The following is a 23,546-nucleotide window of genomic DNA, read 5'->3' on the forward strand; positions in this document are numbered from 1 at the left end:
AAAAGCTTTTTAAAATATATTCGAAGCAGAAAGCCTGCAAGAAAGTCAGTTAGACTGTTAGATGACTGAGGGGTTAAAGGGACACTTAGAGAAGATAAAGCCATTGCAGAAAGATTAAATGATTTGTTTGCTTCGGTGTTTACAGATGAGGATGTTGGGGAGATACGCGTTCTGGAGAAGGTCTTCATGATTTGAACCAAATCACAGTAAACCTAGAAGATGTGGTAGGCCTGTTTGACAAACTGAAGAGTAGTAAATCACCTGGACCAGATGGTATACACCTCAGGGTTCTGAAGGAACTAAAAAATGAAATTTCAGATCTATTAGTAAAAATTTGTAACCTTTCATTAAATTCATCCATTGTACCTGAAGACTGGAGGGTGGCTAATGTAACCCCAATATTTAAAAAGGGCTCCAGGGGTGATCCGGGAAACTACAAACCAGTTAGCCTGACTTCAGTGCCAGGAAAAATAGTGGAAAGTGATCTAAAGATCAAAATCACAGAAAATATAGAAAGACATGGTTTAATGGAACAAAGTCAGCATGGCTTTACCCAAGGCAAGTTTTGCCTCACAAATCTGCTTCACTTTTTTGAAGGGGTTAATAACCATGTAGATAAAAAAGTAACAGTAGATGTAGTGTATTTGGATTTTCAAAAGGCATTTGGAAAAGTTCCTCATGAGAATCTTCTAGGAAAAGTAAAAAGTCATGGGATAGATGGCGATGTCCTTTCGTGGATTACAAACTGGCTAAAAGACAGGAAACAGAGAGTAGAATTAAATGGACAATTTTATCAGTAGAGGGGGATGGGCAGTGGAGTGCCTTGGGCTTCTGTACTGGGACCCGTGCTTTCAATATATTTATAAATGATCTGGAAAGGAATACGACGAGTGAGGTAATCAAATTTGCAGATGATACAAAATTATTCAGAGTAGTTAAATCACAAAATCACAAGCAGATTATGATAAATTGCAGGAGGACCTTGTGAGACTGGAAAATTGGGCATCCAAATGGCAGATGAAATTGAATATGGATAAGTGCAAGGTGATGCATATAGGGAAAAAAAACCCATGCTACAGTTACACAATGTTAGGTTCCATATTAGGCGCTACCACCCAGAAAAGAGTTCTAGGCATCCTAGTGGATAATATATTGAAATTGTTGGCTCAGTGTGCTGCGGCAGTCAAAAAAGCACTGTTAGGAATTATTAGGAAGGGAATGGTGAATAAAATGGAAAATGTCATAATGCCTCTGTATCGCTCCATGGTGAGACTGCACCTTGAATACTGAGTACAATTCTGGTCGTCGCACCTCAAAAAAGATATAGTTGTGATGGAGAAGGTACAGAGAAGGGCGACCAAAATGATAAAGGGGATGGAACAGCTCCCCTATGAGGAAAGACTAAAGCGGTTAGATCTATTCAGCTTGGAGAAGAGACGGCTGAGGGGGGATATGATAGAGGTGTTTAAAATCATGAGAGGTCTAGAACGGGTAAATGTGAATCAATTATGAACTCTTTTGGATAATAGAAGGACTAGGTGCACTCCATGAAGTTAGCAAGTGGCACATTTAAAACTAATCGAAGAAAGATATTTTTCACTCAACGCACAATCAAGCTCTGGAATTTGTTGCCAGGGGATGTGGTTAGTACAGTTAGTGTAGCTGGGTTTAAGAAAGGTTTGGAGAAATTCTTGGAGAAGTCCATTACCTGCTATTAATCAAGTTGATTTAGAAAAGAGCCACTGCTATTACTAGCATCAGTAGCTTGGGATATACTTAGTTTTCGGGTATTTGCCAGATACTTGTAGCCTGAATTGGCCACTGTTGAAAATAGGATGCTGGGCTTGATGGACCCTTGGTCTGACCCAGTACGGCATGTTCTTATGCACAATCGATTCTGAGATAATGCGTACAGTAACCTGAAGCAAAAATATTCAAATTCTGTGGTTGTGATTCTGCTTGCTTGCAATGTAAAATACATCCATGTATTGTCACTTAAGTGTATACCTCAGTTTTTCAGTGTTCAACAGGTAGTTTAATCCTCCTAGTTTGGATGCTGTGGAGGCATTGTTCACAGCCCATGGAGGAAGGAGTCCCAGTCATCATGCAACAGTGACATGCAGTGGCGGATTTAGACATAACAAATGAAAGCAGAAAAAGACCAACAGACCCTTCGGGTCTGCCCAGTTATCTCTGTCCACACTGCTAAGGATATATTCTAGTTGCCAGCCATAGACAGTTTCTATTGTTGTGGAGCCCATGAGTGTATGGGTCCAGAAGGGGCGCTGGTGCATGGCCACTGGCTGAGGACTGTCACTGCGAAGACTGGCCTCGGTGAGCTGGGAAGGTATATAAAATATGAGGGGAAAAAATCTTGAGTAGTTATGAATGAAGGCTCATGGTGTCAGATCCCAGCACCAGTTCTGAATGAGTTGGAAGCCCAAAGGAGCAGGAGGAAACAGCCATGACACCCCACCCCACCTCCTAAAGAAAATGTCATGTTATTTCAGGTACTTTATTGGATATAGGTAATATATAACAGTAACAAACCTCAAAGGAATTTTTTTTACATGTCATCACTGATCTGGTGATGAAGACAGATGCTTAACATACTATTCAAGCTTCAATAAGGAGAGATTCCTTTAACCTGTTCACATTTGTTCAATGTTTCACTAATCAAACGCACAAATTAAACAATGCTAAATTTTAAACATCTCTACTACCTCTTTTCAAACATGTAAGTGTCCCAATATTTTATTGCCCAGCTCTTTCACATAAGACAAAGGGATTTTCGTACCCTAGTGAGAGCGTCATTGTTCTGCTTGCCTAATGATTAATGTCTGAGCTGTGCTTGACCAAGGCAGACTTTCAGAGCCTAGAGCTTATTTCTATAGAAAAAGCACGTAATTTTGAACACTTTCAGTATTCCGTGCAAACATCACTGTAAGCATATTGGATTGTTACTGTTAACACACTACCAATAGGATATTCTGAGGCAGATGAGAAGATTCTGCCACAGGTAACAAGTTCTGTGGTAATTTTTGCATAAAAAAAAGAATCACAGAACATTAGGGTCCTAACTTTAAAATCACGTCTTACAGCATTTCAGGTTGTGTTCTTGCCATTTTCAGGGCACTGATGGTAATTTTATGCTTTTGTAGTACAGTTAAAAGGGCCCTGATTCATGGCACAGGGATGTGTTAACTCCTATCAATGAAAGAAGTGTAGCACACAAAGTCATGCAGAAGGACAATATTTATCAGCTCTACAGACGATTTATTTTTCTCAGTAGTAGGGAAGGGAAGATCAAGCTGTCAAAATTCAAAACCCTGAGACCCAAAAACTAGGATAGAACAATGTTTGGCATGTAAGATCAGAGCCCAAGCCTGAGGTCTAATTCTAAAGGGATGGTAACTTTAAAACAAGCTCGTGTGCACAAACATACGTGCGTATGCAAGCTCATATATGCTAAAATTTTAAATTGTGTGTGCATTTTCACGCATAAGAATCAAAATAGGCCCACCACACGTATGTGTGCTCCTAATTTTAAGTGGTTACTCAAGCAAACATTCTTCACTTATCTTCCTTAGTTTATCGGCTTTAACGTGTTCAAGTGGGCTGATTTTAAAACATGCTCACGTGAAGGACATTGCCAGTTTTACCAGTGACTCCACCAGTTTGCCCAGTCTCTCTCGAGGTCAACCAGACCCCTCTTGTTCTTCAGCCTTCACTCGCCCCAGTTGACGCGGACCCCTCACCCTGGCGTGCTAGGCCTAAACAGCAGTTTCTGAAGACTTGCACCTCATCAGGAGCAGCAGTAAATATGCATGGCTAACAAGCTGTTGCTCACTGTGGCTGCCACATTTCAAATACATTCACATGCATAACTGTTGGGCCCACCTCAGAACGCCCCCGACAGATCCTAGCTCCGCCCCCCCCCCCTTTTTTTTTTTTTTTTTTTTACTTGTGCACACGTATATACGTGCGTAATTATTTCCGGGTTTTAAAATACATGTTGCTCATACGCGGCCCAGATACTCACGCATATGGACCTTTTAGCCCGAGCAATGTTTTTAAAATTGACTCCTAAGTCTAGTGATGCATTTCATTGTTAAACCACAACTTTGGTGTTATTATATAATTGTATTCTTCTGGCAATTTTGTCAATTTCAGAAAACCTCAGGCTAAATGACCGTTTCTCTTTTTTGTATCCTTTCATCAAAACTGCATTGTCTATGCCAGGGATCTCCAGAATTTTTAAATGAAAGGCCACATGCGAGATTTCAAATCACCGAGAGGGCCGGGAGTTGGGGAGAGTCTGGCCCTGGAAGGGTGGGGGCTAGGAAGCAAGGTAGGGTAAAAATATTCCTAGGAAATTGGTAACCCTATCACCTGCCTCCCCCTTCTTTATCAGCTCCCCTGGGGGTGGGGTGAATGGCAGGGAGAAGCATTTGTGGCATACTGACTCCTGCACACACTGCCTATACACTCTTGCTTTCTTCTTCCCTCCTCTTTCTCACCCTCTCCTCTCACACTTTTTTCCCTCTTCTCACCCCTCTCTACTCCTTGCACGCACTCCCACCCTCTCATCTCATGCAGCCACCACTTCTCTCTCTCCCCCACACAGGGCTCACTCATACACATGTAGTGGTTTCCCTAACCAAAAGGAAGGTACTAACTTACTCTGCAGAGGTTTGGGACTTCCTCCCCACACATGGCAACATGCACACGATGTGCGCTAGTTGTTTATGAGCTTACAGCACCAGCCATTCTCGTGGATTTTAGTTTGGATTTTGTTGGAGTAGCAGCTCTCTGACTCCTGTCTTTTAATTTTTCCTCCTAAGTTATGGGATAGGAGTAAGGAAGTTCCCATGCAGGGGTCAGCCACCAGTTGATTCATCTACCTGACCTTAAACTTGTTCTGGACACTTTTAAGCCAATTTTTGAGGATTCCCTGTGAGAGCTCATCCCACTTGTTGCAGTGGATTGGGGCGGCCCTATCTTCGTGGCTGGGTGAGAGGTAAGGAAGACCTGCTTGTGATATGCCTCCTAATGACCATACACAGTGACAGTGACCTGCTGCAGAGGAAGAATATTTTTGCACTAATTGTGTTGAATTATCTCCTTTGTTGGGAGCACGTAAGTGTTTCCACCCTTCCTGCTACTTGCTTAATTTTTACCCCTTTGGGTTTCAAGTAATATTTTTGTCTACTTGGAGCTGATAACCCAAGGTACCTGGAATCAGACATAAAAATTGGGCACACATGTGCACGCGGGTAGCGGATCGGCACGTCCATGTGGCACACCAGGAACCGTGCACACATGGGTGCCCACACGGGTTTAAAAATTCAACCTTTATGGAAGGAAACAGGGCATAATTGCAAAAGGCAACTAGGTATAAAAGCTATTGTTTGTCTCCCTAAATTGGTACTCATGGCCTCAGGTTAAAGCTATCCCCTAGGAAGAAGGAGTTAAATAGAGACTGAGGGGAATTGTGCAGAAAGGGTCCATCTCTATATTTTCTTTCTACGTGCCCCTGGGTGCCCAGGAAAAGCATACATCCCACCCAGGGGTTACACAGGATCACACACACACACACACACACAGGCTCGCTCTCACACACACACATTTGCCTCCACAGATCCTTAGGGCTTAGGACTCTTCTTCAGCCACTGCAGGATGGGCTCTGTGATGGCCTGCCTGGCCTCTCTTGCTCTTCAGCCACCAGTGGGATGAGGTCTGCTGGTGGCACCAGGCCCTCCTTCTCTCTTTAGCTCCTACGAGATAGGCACCGTGGTCGTGGCGAGGGCAACAGCATGAGTCAAGTTGAAGCGAACATCGTCTACTGCTGAGAAATGGCCTTGCAGCAGCAGCAGGAGATGATGTTCACTTCAATGCAACTCCTGCTGCTGGCTAGGATGGGGGTGGGGGAAGAGAGGTTGATCATCACTTGTTCAGATCAGGCAGGAGTTTGGTTTATCCCTGCCTAATCTGATGTATAAAACGGGAGGGGAAATCCTTGCCACCTTGAAGCGATACCTACGCCCTCACCTCAAAAGACTTCTCTTCTGCTGGTGGGGGTTGGGGACACCCCCCCCCCCCCCCCCCCCCCCCGATCTTTCTTCTTGTGCCCCGTCACCACACAAGAGTTCCTGTCTGGCTGGCAGGGGTTGGGGGCTTCCTGCTTCTTCCACCGCCAAACGTGGTTAAAAACAAAAGAAAAAATGTTAACCTTGCTCTGCGGGCCAATTTTGCCACAAGCAGGGATGCCTTTTAAAGGCTGGGCAAAATTGTTCTTTGGGCCAGATACAGCCCACAGACCGTAAGTTGGGAATCCTTGGTTTATGTAGTAAGGTCATTTTATACAATGCTCTCAATTCTAAGCTAAACTGAACTCAAATGACACCGGATTCAAGGGCATCCAGGGTCAGAATTACTCACCCTTCAGTAGCTAACTGTCGTCACCAATCTCCAACAAGTGAACCTTTTTTAAAATTCAATACAATATAAAAGATGAATTTTAAGAGAGGTGGCACACATAAAAATAGCAGATACATGCGCAAGTAGCACTTATTCGCACTAGAGCTATTTTACAAACCTCGCACATACATGAGTATGACCTGGTGCTCGTGTATAAAAGCGGCAGATTTGGGGCGGGTCAGGGGCATTCTGGGACAGGCCAACATTTACATGCATAAATCCTGATTTTATAACCTGTGAATGCAGCGTTCGCAGAGCTGTTACCTGCACATATTGACTTCTGCTCTTTATCAGGTGTAAGTCAGAATAGAATTCTTTATAGGCAAAAATTGACTGTGTTGAGGGATCTGGGTAAACTTTGAGAGTGCAGACTGAAGAACCAAAGGGTTCTGGATGTCCGAGAGATAGTCTGGGCAAACTGATGGACTAGTTGATAAAACTGGGAAATTCCTTCCCGTGTGCATGCTATAAACTCTGCTCACACGTGTAAAAGCCAAATCTTAAGGAAAATACACAAATAACATTTCCTCGTGTAACTACATAAAATTAGGAGCACACACACGCATGCTAGGTGTATTTTACATAATACACATGTACGCTTTTTAAAGTTACCATCCCTGTATATAAGAAGTTCTAAACTGGATCAGCCCAAAGGTCCATGTAACCCAGCATCCGGTATTAACCAATGGTAAGAAACTGGACCTTAGAAGTATATAAGAAACAGGGCATTTTAAGAATGGTCCATTCTCCCGTTATACCCTTCCAGTTTCTGGCAGTTATGGTTTAATAATGCATTACACCCAGTGTAACATATATGACCATTATAATATGTAAATTCCCTGTATATCTGGGGTCACATTTCCCAACCTCGGGGAGCATAGGGTCACTATCCTGAGGTAAAGGATCAAGCCTCAGGGGCCATGAGCTGGGGGCAGGATAACATGCAGGGCCCGTACTAGGCTGAGGACACCCCCCCCCCCCCAAAACCCCCCCCCCCCCCCAAAAACCAATGTCCAGTCATAGGTTGTGCTCCGAAATAAAAAATAGTTTACTATGGGATCTTCAGAGTAGAACATATTGACAAACCTCTGTAGAAGCAGGAAACAAACTAAATCACAGTTCCAGAAATTTACTGAACTCTCACTTCAAACTTCTCTTCCTTTTGTAACAGTTATTTCTTCTTTTACCGCAGTGTTGCTTTCTATTTTGTTTCTTTTCTTGACCCAGCTTTTCCCCAGGCTTAGCACTCAGATTCTCTTTCTTTCCAGCACTTAGTAAAATAGTTACTCACATAGTCCTGTGCAGCTCAAGGAAAGATTCCCTCTGGTGCAGCAGACAGGAAACCCCAAGCCTTGCAACAAGTCACTGCTGGCACAGGTTTTGCCTCCTGGTCCAGATAGATGCTTTCAGCAGTTAAGTACAGGTTTTCTTAAATCTTCCAAGCAGTATTGCAACACTTTAATTCTTCCCTTCAGGCCTCCTGAGATTTTTGGAGAACATCTCTGCCCCACTCCTGCTACTCCCTTCTGCAACCCTGGGGGACGATCACAGCTCCAACCTGATTCTGTCCTTCCAAATCTGGAGCAGCCCCAAACTTAGTAGAGTCAGGGGTTTTATTACCTTCCCAAAGACTGAGGCCACATGGGATGTACCCTGCTGTCTGTCAAGAGGGTATGGTACGCCCTCTGACCAAAAGATGACCTATAAGCCCTGGAATATTATTACTTTAGCTCCAGGACAATCTTTTGCACGCTGTACATCCTGTGCACTACCAGCAGATGGTTCAGGCTTGTTAGACTGTGAAGATTTCCCATAAGAGGAAAATCTCCACTTCACCATGCACCTTTTGTAAACCTCAGCTCCTATACACTCTGTGGGATAGGGGAACCACAAACAAAGTCTGTGATTTACATATCTTCTCTCTTTGAACCCATTTATGCTATTTGCCAGTGCAACCACAGTGAGTTCCACAGGCTGACTATATGCAAAATACTTTCATTTTTATGCTTTCCAAATGCAGTATGTAATGTTGGAAAGAATTATATTGAAGGGATCAGTATCCATCTGTGTGTTCACAATAACTCTCCAAAAAATGGGAAAGAAATTCACCAAATTTGGCATGAAGTATAAAAATGTGAATACCTCAGATAAATTCAAAAACCAGAAACATGATATCACTTTTCTCAGAGAACCAAGCCTCCAAAAATTCCTCCCATTGCTTTCTAAGGGAATCAGAAGCTGTACAATGTTGATCACCACTCCACTCCAAAAGCAGCCATTACTCCACCCTTGAATTGTTTTGACTCAGAGCAACACAGTGTAAGCAACAATGGGGTCTTGAACCAATAACCCTGGAACTGGGAGATTGGAACCCTCTCAACTGAGCCAGGATTATGATGGAAAGGTGGGAAGCAGTTGTGCTGTTATTTCTCAGGTATGGTGGACTGGGCCATGACCAGTCAGAGGCTCATTCATGCAGAAATAGACCCACCCTTGTAACAGACCTGTTTTAAACTCTTTGCCAGCAGAGAATTTTCTGCCGGCACAACGTTCCTTCCTATCCTCAGGGTTAGGTCTGAAAAGAGCTGCACTGAATCCTATCGAGCTGCTTGGATCTCAGTCTTCGCTTGCCTGGTGAGGGAAGCCTCTTGGCTATTTTATCTTTTCTCCTGAAAACTGTAAGTCAAGAACCTATGTTATGTTTGATCCTTGTTTCTTTCATTAAAAACGCTTGTCTATTGTGCCTGTGCCTTGCTCAAACTCTGACACACAGGCAGAGACAGAGAAGCACCAAAGCAGCTGATGACTTCCAAGCCCCCTACCCCCACACTTCCAAAGTTACGTAGACTCCCCCGGGTCCCCCTCCACATCCCAACAAAAACATTCCTACACCCACAAATACACCACACACCCATATCTTCACCCCAGTCCAATAGTTAAACCATTTACATTTTGGTTGTTTAAATGGTTAACTTTTTAAACAAGATTAACTTCTTTAGAAGTGCCAGTAAAATTGCATTTCAAATGCAGTCTATGGTATTGCAACAGTGAGCAGATTATATGGGACTTGCGGTCTTTTAGCTTCCATCATACTTTGTTTTTCTATGATTTGTTTGTACAAGCAGCTGTCTCCTGCTCCTTTAAGCTTCCAACTCAACTGGAACCATCAAGTATTGGACTACAGTACCAAGAGCCTTCATTCTCAACTACCTAAACATTTTTTCCATATTTTTATAACCCCTAATGTATCTCAGTCACAGCAGTGACAGTCCCACGGCTCTCTTCGGAACCCATTATGCGCGCACCCTAAATCAGACCAGTAGCCATCACTTTTAAATGATGGCTGAGACTTCTTCCCATTCAGAGGCTATGAACATCAGGTAGTAAAAGCCAGAACTTGGAATCAAACCCAGGCCTTCTACATGGTGATGCACAGCATTGTCACTAGGCCACTGGAGATAGGCCATTTCAATGATTCATAACTGCCAGCAATGTAAAACACAGAAAGGATTTTTATTGTTATGTTTCACAGTTTATGAAACCTTTCCTTTAATAATGCACCTGTATGAAATGCATTATGTAAAGACTGATGACAGAGTTTTGAAACAGGAGTATATATTTCCCAGAAAAGATATACTAAACCGTTTTTGTTAATGAAGTACTACACATTTTACCTGTAGTGATGTTACTGTAGAAAGATCTTTAAGTTTTCCTTCTTCATCTTTTAAGTTATATCCCTCCGGTCTCTTATCACGTTCACTAATTTTCCATAACTTGATAGTTTTATCTAGAAAAAAATTGAATATGGGAGATATTAACAATGGATGTGTAAAGTCTATTTCCATTTTAGGCCTCAAATGTTTATTTCTAATTTTCTCTATGAAGAAAATCTATCATAAAATAACTCATCACAAGCCAACCTCTATGGCTCAAATGAGAGAACTGGCAAGATTACAAATCTTAATCAAATTCTGAAAATATAACTTGAAACAGATACTTCCTGGTTTCTAAGGATGCCTGCAATGGTACTCTACATCAATTTGTTGATCACAACAAACGTTCTACTCAACACACTTAGCGAGAATGCTACTGTATTTGCAAACTAATTCCCTAAATTCTTGACCCATCTCACATTGTGAGCCCTCTGGGGACAAGGAAATACTTAAGGTACTTTGAAGTGGCTTACCAGCCATGAAAGACGGAATATAAATAATTGAATTAAAAATAAAAAGATAGTCTTGATGAGTGAAAAATATGGCATGAAAATTAAGACAAAATGGATTATAGGATAATTTTCAAAAACATTTATGAGCATAAAATGTGATATTATGTGTGTTAATGGGCTTCTGAAAATTACCCCAGGGTGATACACATAAAAGTATAAGCACAAATGATTTTATGTGTACTTTTCTACGTACTGCAAAAAGGCATTCCAGGGAAGGAGTTGGAATGAGGAAATCTTTACGCCAATGCTTTCAGTTTTTCAAAGAGGAATGATAACTTTCAAAACTGCTTGCATGCGCCAATTTATGCATGTAGATGGGTGCATGGGAATTTAATACTGTATTTTATAACCCCCACACAAATGATATGCACATATTATAAAATATGAATAAATAAGTGCGCATACATGCTTGCATAGGTAAAAACCACAAGCTGCACAAGTTTGGACTTATCTGGAAAAGTAGTGGCACTTATCCAGATAAGTTCCAATTTATATGGTTAAGTAGCAGCTAATTTGTGGGCAGCTAGTTCCTTATGGCAACCAGGATGATCTGCCAAAGGAGAGTCATGGCAGCTTCCCAGAACCTCCAGACATGAAGTGCTCTTGGGTATGTAGAGTCAATCCTTCCGATAAAGAATCAATTCTCACCAATTCCTTGTTTTGAGGGCAAAGTTCTCTGGTTAAAAGATTATGGCAAGATCTTCCAGTTCCTCAAGTTCTTCTTTTTCTCTTCAAGAGAGAGCATTTGTCTTATGTTCATGGAGCTTGGTTATTATGTTAATACAAAATCAAACCGAGAGAAGAAAAGAGACCACCAAGCTTGCTTGGAATTCATATTGTATGTCTCACGGAATTCTAAAAATTTGATGATGAGTCCCTTTTAGAAGGTGATGCTATTCCTCAAAGGCAGTTTTTATGGCTAGGTGTTCTTTGTCATAGACATGATAGTTTTTCTTCACAGCTATATGCTTATGAGAATAGAAGGTGCACAGATGGAGGAGGTCTTTAGATACACTTCTGTGAGATAATATAGCCATGGCAGCTACTCTGCATGCATCAGCATCTACTCTAAATGGGTCTGGGTCTGGGTGTATCAGGATTGGGGCCACAGTAAAGGCCTTCTTCAGATTGTCAAATGTAACTTGCTGCTCATGTGTCCAATTCAAAAAAGTCCCATTCTTAAGAACCTCCATTAGTGGATCCACCAATTTGGAAAATCCCAGGATTAAAAAATGGCAAAAGTTTGCACACCCCAGAAAGTTTTGCATTTCCTTAATGTCTTCAGGACAGACCATTGAGCCAATGTGTTGACATTGCTGGGTTTCATCTGTATTCCTTCAGGATAAATTAAGTGTTCCAGGAATTCAATCGATCGCTTGTCAAATTCACATTTCTTGAGCTTGGCTTACAGTTTGCGTTTCTGGAGACAATACAGGACCTGACAAACTGATTGAGCATGCTCCACTGGATCTTTGGAAAATAACAAGATGTCATTCAGATATAGGACTACACTCTGATCCAGCAAATCAAGAAATATTTCATTCACTAGAGTTTGAAAGGTAGCAGGAGTGTTTCTTAACCAAATGACAAGACCAGATATTCAAAATGGCAATGGCACGTTTGAAATGCTGTCTTCCACTCATCTCCTTCCCTAATCTGGACAATGTTTTATGCCTCCCTCAAACTGAACTTAATGAATAATGGGCCTCCTGGAGATGTTCTAGAAATTCATTAGAGGCAGGGGGTAGCAGTTACTAATAGTTATAGCATTCATGGCCCAATAGTCAATACAAGGCTGAAGAAAACCATCCTTGTTTGGTAGGAAAAAAAAGGGCACCCCTGCTGGTGAAGTTGAATGTAAAATAAATCCTTTCTACAGATTTTCCTGTAAGTATTCCCAGAGGGCCTTCATTTCCGGTTCTGAGAAAAATGAGATTCTGCCAAAGAGATTTCTACCTGTGGTTGCAAATCTATGGGGCGGTCATATGAATTATGCGGGGGGAGAGTGCCAGCTCCCTTTTTGTTAAAGACATCTCAGTATGCCATATACTTTTCTGGCAATGGTCCAAGTCCATCTTTGAGAGCTGGACAACACAGATTGCCCAGATTCTTCTCTTCAATCCCTACTTCCTGGGTCTCTTCATTAGGAACGTAATTCTGATGGCAGTATGTTGATGAGAACATCACTTGTTGGATCTTCCGAATGATGTGAGGCTCATGTTATTCCAGCCACAGAAGACCTAGAATGACTGGGAAATGTGAATCTCTGATGAGGTCAAAACCAAGAGTTTCCTGGAGGTTACTGTTGTGCTTGGTGCTCCGCGGTTTCGCCCCGCAGACCGCTTCTCTTACCTCCGTCGCTGACTTCTCCCTTCTGATGCTGCAGCAGACCACCCTGTGGCCCGACAGTGCCATGTGTGGCGATTGGGGCAGGATGCCGCTGCACCTGACCCCGCTTCTCTAGCAGTGTGTGCACGCTGACTACCGGCCTCTTAAAGGGCCAGCAGCAGGAATCAATGTTCAGGCAGTGGTCGATGGGAGGTGGAGAAGAATAGAGGTCGGCGTCCAGGTAGTGGTTGATAGCAGGCAGAGAAGAATCAAGGTCAGTGTCCAAACAGTGGTCGACAGCAGGCGGAGTTCAGTGTTGGAGTCCAGTCCAGGGTCAAAAGCCAGAAGATCAATCCACGGAGGATGATGAGGGGGAAGAGGAGGACACAGGAACATGAAGAGACGCTGGAGAGGAAGACTGACCACAGGCAAGGAGATCCAAGAACAACCAGATGACGGGAACCACAGACAGCAGACACAGGAAACCACATTGAAGGCAGGAACACAGGCAGTACACTACTCCAGGAGGAGTTGACCCATTGCCAAGGTGTCTGAGGAGAGCAGGAGGGAGCCTTAAATACTGAGCAGACTCTGACATCATCAGGAGGTGCCTAAGCTGGATTCCCATCACTGACCCTTTAAGAGACCAGCAATCGTCATGCGCACACTCCTAGGGAAGCATGTCCTGCCGCGACATCTGGAGAGAGACGCTGGTGTCAGAGGACCGCTGTGCGCAACAGTACCCCCTCCTCTAAATCCCCCCTTGAGGGTTTGGGTCTCCTGGGGTGCATGATGTTGAATTCATGTAAGAGATTTTTATCCAGGTTGTTAGAGGCTGGCTCCCACGTGTTCTTCTCTGGTTCATATCCCTCCCAGGAAAGGAGATACTCACATCGCTTGCTGCGCTCACATCCAAGACCTCTCTTACTTGATACATGGTATCATATTCCGAGGCAGATTAGCTATGGCTATAGCATCTTCCTGGAGGGCCATGAGAGTATCTGGGATTTCAGGAGTGAGATGTGGAAGGAGTTGTAAATTATCAAAGATGCGGGTAACCGAAGTTGATAGGTTACTGGCCCAAGCTGTCGCAGCACTGTAAATGGCCAGAGGTACTGGGGAGCGAGTCACATGGAAGGAATGCGAAGCTTGATATACTGTATACTTAGACATACCTTCTCCCCTGGTTTAAACTGTGGTGCAGACCTCCGATGAAGATCAGTGAACCTTTTGGCTCTTAAGCTTACTTTCCAGCGCATTTGCTGAGTATGACTCCGGAGCTTTTGGAGGACTTTCGCAGTCAGTTAAGCCGCCAGTGATGAAACTATTAGGGGGAGAGGTAGAGGAGGTAACAGCTGTCTACCATATACATTTTAAAAGAGCAAGGAGCCCATGGTGGCACATGGGTGAGAGTTGTGGGAGAATTCCACCCACGGAAGCAGAGATGCCCAGTAATCCTTGCAGGCTTTGATATAAGCCTGTAGGAAATTCTTCAACATCCGATTTTTCCATTCAGACTGTCCATTCACTTGAGGGTGGTAGGTCATTGTGAAGTCTAATATGATGCTGAATTTCTTGCACAGTAACCACCAATAATGAGCAGTGAACTAGGTACCTCAATCTGAGACAATGTGTCTGGGTAGCCCATGTGTTATGCTTACCAGCCACAGGAGACTGCAACCGGTAGCCCTACCTCCGGCCCCGGGAACTTGGAGCATCTCTACCAAACCCAATGGCTTAATGCCCAATAGGCCCGCTGGTCCCTATTCTTTGTTCGTTTCAACTTCGAACTCAGATACAGACCTGCAGCCAAGAATGTTCAAGCGGGCGCCCTTTCCCGCTCGTTTATGACTCAAGACTTCTTGGAATCGCTCTGACACATCCTTGCTTTGTTCCTGGTCTTCAGCTCCACTCCTGGGTCCAGCTCCATTTACAGTTTCCACTCTGCCTGGTAAATGCCCAACGTGCAGGGAATGGCAGCTGTTTCAGGCAGAGACATCGGCTCTGGACCGTCTGGCCACAGAATGGGAAAAAATCTTTAGCAAATCAGGCCCTAGGTTTGTACCTGAAGAAATGGAGGGTGAAATCCAAGATTACAAGGAGCATTAGAGGGATTTGAGCCTTAAGAGTCATCTTGCCAGGGTGTGTATGTAGAGAGATGGACTACTGTCCTCTTCTGGGAACCCAAGACCAGGACAGGGAGACGTGCTGTTTCATAGCAGTCAATTCCCCTTCCCAGGCCTGCCGCTAACATCATCAAGCAACATCTGAGGTCCATATCAAGTGCAGTCTCGTGAGAGAGTTCGGGGATGTGTGAAGAGATGGACTGCTGCCTTCCTTTGGGAACCTAAGGCCAGGACAGGAAGACTCGCACAGAATGGGGAAAAAGCTTTAGTAAGCCACTTTTTTTTTTTTTTTAAAGGTAAATGTTACTAATTGCTATTTTTATTATAAACTCCGATTTTCTTAAACAACCATGAGATTAAGGAACATTTTAAGACTATTATTACAATGCATTTTAGCTTTACCTATAATCTTAAATAGCTATACCTCAGGTAAAATGCCCTAAGCTATATGCCTTTGCAGGTAACAAAACTCAGGTATGCCTAAGTTGATAACAAAAGATGGAATGGTTCAAACTGCTATGTCAAGGTGGTCTTACAATATTTCTTGTATGAGGCAGGTAAATATAGGACTCCTGAGAGTTTAGCTTTTCTCTGCTAATCTGCGTGTCCTGTTACAGGAGATGGCACTGTATGAACCAGCAACACTGAGCTCTTCATCTTTATTAATCAATGCAGTTATTATATATGCAGAAGTCTGAAAGAATGGCAACTGAAGGTGTTTTGGGACTCCACATGTACAGTAACCCCCCACCCTCAAAAAAATCTCAGAAATGTTTATACAGAACTATTCCTGTTATTTTATATCTCCCAGAAACTTCTAAAATGCAAAATACTGAAAAAGAAACAAAGGATCTATTCTGTGTAAAAACAGACAGACTGAGAAGCCAGAAGAGGAAGCTGGATACAAAGCAGTATTGTAATAGCCTGTTTTTCAAACTTACCATTGGTTGACAGAAGGGAATGAGCTGCATTCTGCTTTGGTAGCCATTTAATCTTGTTAATTTTCTCCTCTATTTCCAAACTCTTCAGATAATCAAATTCAGGCTCATGACTCTGGAAAGTGCTGTAAACATTGTACTCGCCCTGATTGCAAGGCTCATTCTTGCTCTGTGAAGGATATTAAAAAAACAAAAAATGTTCTGGATGGCTAACAAAATTTTACAATCTGCTTTTGCTATAAAACTTTTCAGTATTATTACATGTTTTATAAGGTACTTCTAATGCACTTTGTAGACACTGAACACCTTAATAATTATGAATTACAAAAACATTTTGCTGTTATAAAGAACTATGGAGGTGGAAGGGCAGCACACCAGCTTGGAGCCTTTAAATCAGGAAGCTTTTGGCTATATACAATCAATTTCTCATTATGCAACATGGTATGGGCAGGATGATTTTGCAGACTCAGGACAACAGAGTGTAGGCCCATAATGCCTTTGGTCAATCTATGGTATCCAGCAGATTTGCAGGGGCTACCACTTTGACCTATAACCAGTTCCATTTCATTTAACAGACCCACAGCAGAACTCTGCATTTTTGCAGGTTGCTATAGGTGGTCATCTACCAGTTCTATAAAGCCTGTATATTTGTTACTGTATATTTTAAGACAAGTGCTTCAGCTTAATTCCAAGCAAACTGATTGGTTTGAACAGAGAGGGTAATTTTCAAAGGCACTTTCTTTGGTAAAACAGCGTTTTACCCACAGAAATGACCTTTTACAGAATTGCCCGCCCATTAAGTGAGTAAATTTACGTGCATACGTCCTATTCACACGTAAGTTTACCTAAACTGAGTGGAGCTAGGGAAGGGTTTGGACTTCCGCACACTCTTTTGGATTTTCAATAGTATGCGTATACATTTTCCTAAAAATTTTCCACACACAACAGTATTAGTAATTGTGTGCATGTAAATTTGCTGGGGCAATTTTCAAAGCAGATTTATGTGCGCATGACCGCTTTGAAAATCGGTGTAACTTTTATGTGTGTTTTTGCCACTTAATTTATGAGAACTGTTTATAAATATCCTTATATTGTACTTATTTTCCAGATGCAGCAAGCTACTATAAACCAGGTTCCTGCCCCCCACGAGCTTATCATGTGTTGGAGCCTTCCAATGTGGACTAAGCTGTATCTGAATCTGAGTGATGTGTTTTGGACCTGTCAAAAAGGGATTTTCAACCATGTAGAGACTGCAAGCCACCACAGCCAAGATGAAGGAATATAAAAATATATCAAAAACTTCTGTGTGCTCTACTGTGAATGACAAATGATCTGCAAGAACCAGCATCCAGCACTCACAGTGTTAATAAACTGGAAAAAGGGCTTTACTGTTTAGCCTGCCCAGATAACAGGAGGAAGCCAAAGGAATGGCAGAGACCATTTAAGGTAGAAAAGGCGCAATGTGGCTGGCTCTGCTGGTGTAAGGGATAGGGGGTGGCCAGGAGTTGAAGCCAGGAGCCAGGAAGAGAGGAGTGCATCTGGCAGCCCTACAATCCTTTAAAGCTAGTCATCGAGAGGGCGAGGCAGATGTCTGCACTCTAAGGAAATAGAGAGAAAGATAGCTGTTTTTGTTTCACTGCCAAGCTACATCTAAAATCCCAACAAGGGACAGAGGAGCCAGGAGCTGAAAGACTTCCTTTCCAGAGATATCCAGGCCCAGGAGCACATGGCTAGATCACCCTCCTAAGAGACTGAGTTAAATAATAAAAACTTTGTTCAAAGCGTATCTTAGCAGAGGAGAGTGAGAAGGTTTATTTCCTTGCCTTTTGCCACAAGTTCAGTATTTCATCTTAACTGCTTCAGCCTTTTATCCTAAGTCAAGCATAAACCCTTCCTGCCAGGTAAAGCCTTATGAGATACTGCTGGGACAGAGAAGATGGACTGTGATCTTTCTGTAAGAGACTGAACCAATGCCAGTTTAGTTTAGTACCAAGTAAACTATTTAGTACCAAGTAAACTATTTGGGAAAGCTCCCCAGGAGAGAGAGATCTTTCACACACTGCACTGCTCATCTATTTGGTTTGTCATCTAACCAGCTCCACTATCAAGAGGGACTTCTTCATTTTCTTGCTTTTTTTCCCATCCAATTTTGTGTTTGGGACAGGGTGTGCTCTTTACAAACTGGTGACATTGGGGTCGATCTTTCCCCCCCACACATTTTGAGTACTCAGGAGGAAAGACCATTTTTGAAAGTTGTGTACTTCACTGGTTTCCCCCTCCCCTCCCTCATTAGTGTTTTTTGTTGTTTTTTTTTTACTGTCCATATGAATATTTTGGTTGCTATAGCTAACAGGTCATACCTAGTGTTATTTCTGCATTGCTCGATTTAAAATAATAAAACTGCAAGTTTATATTATACTTCACTGCTGTACTTTTCTTGTTTAATGTTCTAGTTGGATTTACTGTCTACTTACACAATACTAATAAAAGGGTTAATTACTGTTCTATTCTGGTGTGATGATTTTAACTGGTCTGTGGTGCCACAAGTGAGAGATTGTTTGAGAAGGACACAGAATTGTGGTATTGAGATAACTGGGACCCTGTCTCATCCACCATCTTAACCAAGGTGGATCCAGGCTGCTGACACAAATCCTTAAAAAGGAGATATAGCAGCTTTTAAACTACAACAAAGGGGAAAGCCGACAGTCGCTCAGCAGTGCATGGTTCAGAGGGAGGTATCTTTAAAGGAAACTAATGACGCATTAGAATTAGGGCATCCCGACAGAGAGGTTCCAATAATAAGAAAAGTAGTCCAAATGCCTGTAATTAAAAACTCACCTGAGCTAAAAGATTCCAATTTATCCCTATCAATTAAAAAGCAGAATGAAAATACAAACAGAAAACAAACTTTGAAATGTTTGTATGCTAATGCCAGAAGTCTAAGAAGTAAAATGGGAGAATTAGAATGTATAGCAGTGAATGATGACATAGACTTAATTGGCATCTCCCAGACATGGTGGAAGGAGGAAAACCAATGGGACAGTGCTAAACTGGGGTACAAATTATATCAAACAATCAACAGAAGCAAACCTTGCACATAAGCAAGTATTCATCTAGACAGGTACAGGACAGAAAATGAAGTTCCATTCAAAATTCAAACGTGTATTTATTATATAACTGAATTTTCATAGTTCATTCAATACGGCAACTCCTTCAGGTAAACAAAGAATATTTTAAATACTTGTCCCCCGACACGGTCCGTGTTTCGTGTGAACTGCATCAGGAGGGACCGCAGTATATTATGATCTACAATAAAACGATACATATCAAGAATGGAACAAAATAGGCTGCAAGAAATATATATATACAGATGTAACTTAACAGGTACATACCTTTAAAGAGATCACAGGAGCGCGAGCGCCCTATAGCAATGACAGCCATTTAAAAGGAAAAAAGGCGCGAAAGGAAAACCTCTCGCGAGAAGCTGGAGAACGCCGGAGCGCACAGCCACACACATGTCGAATTAATAGACTATTAATAAAATTGGTATCATTCGATCTCCTTGTTTAAGCCATTGGGGAAAACTGAATCCAATGTGAAAATCCAGCGCTGCTCTCTCCGTCCTAGCATCCCGGAAAAGTCTCCCCCTCGTTGGGGACATGCGACCACCTCCAGGACCAGGAAGGAGAGAGCATCGATGGAATGGCCAGCCTGGATCCAGTGTGATACAAGAGGCTCGTCAATCCTGGAGGATCTGATATTACAGCAATGCTCTATAATCCTTGTTTTTATCATACGCGAGTATTTAAGCTGTTTTCCAATACTGACTGTACAACTAGAGGGGTGGTCTACGTGGTTAAATGTCCTTGTCCTTTGTTATACGTGGGTAAAACCTCACGTATGATAAAAACAAGGATTATAGAGCATTGCTGTAATATCAGATCCTCCAGGATTGACGAGCCTCTTGTATCACACTGGCTCCAGGCTGGCCATTCCATCGATGCTCTCTCCTTCCTGGTCCTGGAGGTGGTCGCATGTCCCCAACGAGGGGGAGACTTTTCCGGGATGCTAGGACGGAGAGAGCAGCGCTGGATTTTCACATTGGATTCAGTTTTCCCCAATGGCTTAAACAAGGAGATCGAATGGTACCAATTTTATTAATAGTCTATTAATTCGACATGTGTGTGGCTGTGCGCTCCGGCGTTCTCCAGCTTCTCGCGAGAGGTTTTCCTTTCGCGCCTTTTTTCCTTTTAAATGGCTGTCATTGCTATAGGGCGCTCGCGCTCCTGTGATCTCTTTAAAGGTATGTACCTGTTACGTTACATCTGTATATATATATTTCTTGCAGCCTATTTTGTTCCATTCTTGATATGTATCGTTTTATTGTAGATCATAATATACTGCGGTCCCTCCTGATGCAGTTCACACGAAACACGGACCGTGTCGGGGGACAAGTATTTAAAATATTCTTTGTTTACCTGAAGGAGTTGCCGTATTGAATGAACTATGAAAATTCAGTTATATAATAAATACACGTTTGAATTTTGAATGGAACTTCATTTTCTGTCCTGCACCTGTCTAGATGAGTACAAATTATATCCCAATGACAGAGAGGAGCATCTGGGAGATGGTGTGATGCTTTATGTCCAGGATGGCATAGAGTCCAGCAGGATAAAGATCCTACATGAGACTAAATGCACAATCAAATCTTTATGGGAAGAAATCCCTTGTGTGTTAGGGAAGAGTATAGTGATAGGAGTATACTACCATCTACCTGGCCAAGATGGTGAGATTGCCAGTGAAATGCTAAGAAAAATTAGGGAAGCTAACCAAACTGGTAGTGCAGTAATAATGGGAGATTTCAATTGATAAACATAACATCAGGAGATGCTAGAGAGATAAAGTTCCTGGATGGAATAAATGATAGTTTTATGGAGCAATTGGTTCAGGAACAGACTAGAGAGGGAGCAATTTAAGATCTAATTCTCAGTGGAGTGTTGCGGTTCTGACCGCGAGCACCGCAGCCAGGCCCTTACCTCCAGGCTCCCGGACTTGCTCCCGCTTCCAGTGGTATGGGTTGCGGCCTGTTTGGTGGCGTCCCCGCTGGGACTGCGCCACTGCGAGCCCTCCCTTGTACGCCTGGCTCCTAGGTGTGCGCGCGCGCCACTTGGGCATTTTCTAGGCCGTTTCCTGCCAGTGGTGACTCCGCCCAACTCCTGACGTCAGATGCCACGGCCTTCATAAGCCGGCCGCGGCCATCCAGTCTTTGCCTTGCAACTGCTTAGCCTTCCGGTTTCCTGTTGCGCTGTGCCCCGGAGTGACTCGCGTTGCTTCACCGCTCCGTTCCTGCTACAGTACCTGCCTGGTTCCTGCCCACCTGCTACAGTACCTGCTTGGTTCCCGCCCGTCTGCTACAGTGCTTGCTTGGTTCCCGCCTGCCTGCTACAGTTCCTGCCTGCTTCCAGTACCCGAGTCTTGCTACAGTTCCTACCTGGTTCCAGTACCCGAGTCTTGCTACAGTTCCTGCCTGGTTCCAATACCCGAATCCTGCTACAGTTCCTGCCTGGTTCCAGTACCCGAGTCTTGCTACGTTCCTGCCTGGTTCCAGAACCCAAGCCCAGTTACAGTATTGTTACTGTCCTAGTCTGGTTCCAGTTACCTGTCCTGATCCATGACCCGCCTAAGTCCCAGCGGCCGGGCCCCTACTGGATCCTCCCGGGGGGCTTCGGCTTCCAAGTGTGAAGCCACCTAAGTCCCAGCGGTTGGGCTCCTCCCGGGGGAGTACCAGCTTCCAGGGTGAAGAGCATCTATGTCCTGCCTGAACATCTGCCTTCCGGCCTGCTATTCATTAGAGACATTGACCACCTTTCCCAGTCTCCAGCAGGTCGGCCCAAGGGTCCACTAAACAGAGACTCCCATAACAGACTGCAAGGCTATGGACTCGGCGGATGCACCCGCTCCCTCGGATCTGCCCGGGATGGCCCGGCAGATGCTACAGCACTAGAGCTGCATAGATACCTTGGGAGCCATGGTGGAACGGCTATCCTCGTGCCTGGAGTTCTTGCCTTCCGCTGGCAGGGCCCCCGAGGGTCACAGTTCCTCTGTGACTCAGCTACCGGCACCCTCTCGTTACGCTGGTGATTTAAGAACCTGCTGCGGCTTCTTGAACCAGTGTTTTGTACGGTTCTCCTTGTTGCCTCGGCAGTTTCCCTCGGATGCGGTGAAAGTGGCATATATCCTGTCCCTGCTTGATGGGAAAGCCTTAATCTGGGCTTCTCCCCTCTGGGAAAACAATGATTCTTCGCTAACGGACTTACAACAGTTCATCACAAACTTTCGCCAGGCCTTTGATGAGCCCGCCCGAGTAGCCACAGCTACGTCTGACCTGCTGCAACTTCATCAGGGGGCTCGCTCCTTGGCAGATTATGCAATGGAGTTTTGGACTTTAGCCCAAGAAGTAGGTTGGCAAGATGGTAGTCTTAAGGTCATCTTCCTGGAAGGCCTGTCTGGATGCATAAAGGATGAAATTGCTGCTCGAGATCTGCGGAGGACCTCAACGCCTTGATTGAGATGGCTGCCCGCATTGACCGCCGCCTACAACAACGGGCCAAGGACCAACACTGCTCTCGCCATAGTCTGGCTCATTTGCCGAGACCTGTGCCCTCGCCCAAGATTTCTCGTCCAGACGCTCCCACCTGCAAACCTATGCAGCTGGAACGGGCCCAGCTTTCTGCTGAAGAAAGGCAACGTCGCCGTTCGTTGAAGTTGTACTTGTATTGTGGCCAGAAGTGCGGAAAATGCCAGCCTAGGAGGTCGGGAGGAGCTCCTCCTAGGCTGTGCTACAGCTCCTCAATGTACTGTCCCTGTTACCTTGGAATACCCCGGAGGCTCCTTTGAGACGATGGCATTCCTGGATTCCGGAGCCGGAGGTAATTTTATCCTGCAGGACTTAATCTTCCAGTTGCGAATCCCTACGCATAGACGGGAGGTCCCGTTTCGAATTACCTCTATCCAGGGGACGCTTCTTCCAGGACCTGTCCAGATGTCCACAGCACCCATTACGGTCCGCACCGGGGCGATCCATTCGGAGGAGATAGCCTTCCTAGTGTTGGAGAAGGCTGTCCACCCTGTGGTGCTAGGGTTGCCGTGGTTACAGAAACACTCGCCCACGATTCAGTGGGATATGCTACAGATTGTCAAATGGAGTCCTTTTTGCCTAGCTAACTGTATGAAAGTGCCTAAGACTCCTGCACTTCCCTTGATGCACTCAGCCGTGGGTCCTCCTGCACCTTATGAGGACTTTAAGGATGTATTCTCCAAGACCAAGGCGGAGATCCTTCCGCAGCATCGACTGTATGACTGTGCTATAGACTTGCTACCTGGTACTATGCCCCCCGAGGAAGGGTTTATCCCTTATCCATACCTGAGACCCGGGCCATGTCTGGGTGC

General features: G+C 43.9%; 1 protein-coding gene across 6 annotated transcripts in view; it reads right to left on the minus strand.

Annotated features, from left to right (window-relative positions):
- Positions 1-23,546, minus strand: part of PPP2R2C (protein phosphatase 2 regulatory subunit Bgamma) — a 623,817-nt gene that overhangs the window by 184,862 nt on the left and 415,409 nt on the right. For all 6 annotated transcript variants that reach the window (XM_029591453.1, XM_029591472.1, XM_029591463.1 and 3 more), the window contains 2 exons: positions 16,101-16,266; positions 10,155-10,267 (listed from right to left, as the gene is read on the minus strand). In XM_029591453.1, coding sequence (XP_029447313.1) covers positions 10,155-10,267; positions 16,101-16,266 — 279 coding nt within the window. The remainder of the gene's footprint in view (positions 1-10,154; positions 10,268-16,100; positions 16,267-23,546) is intronic.

This window comes from Rhinatrema bivittatum, chromosome 1 (genome assembly GCF_901001135.1).
Source record: "Rhinatrema bivittatum chromosome 1, aRhiBiv1.1, whole genome shotgun sequence".
NCBI classification, from domain to species: domain Eukaryota; kingdom Metazoa; phylum Chordata; class Amphibia; order Gymnophiona; family Rhinatrematidae; genus Rhinatrema; species Rhinatrema bivittatum.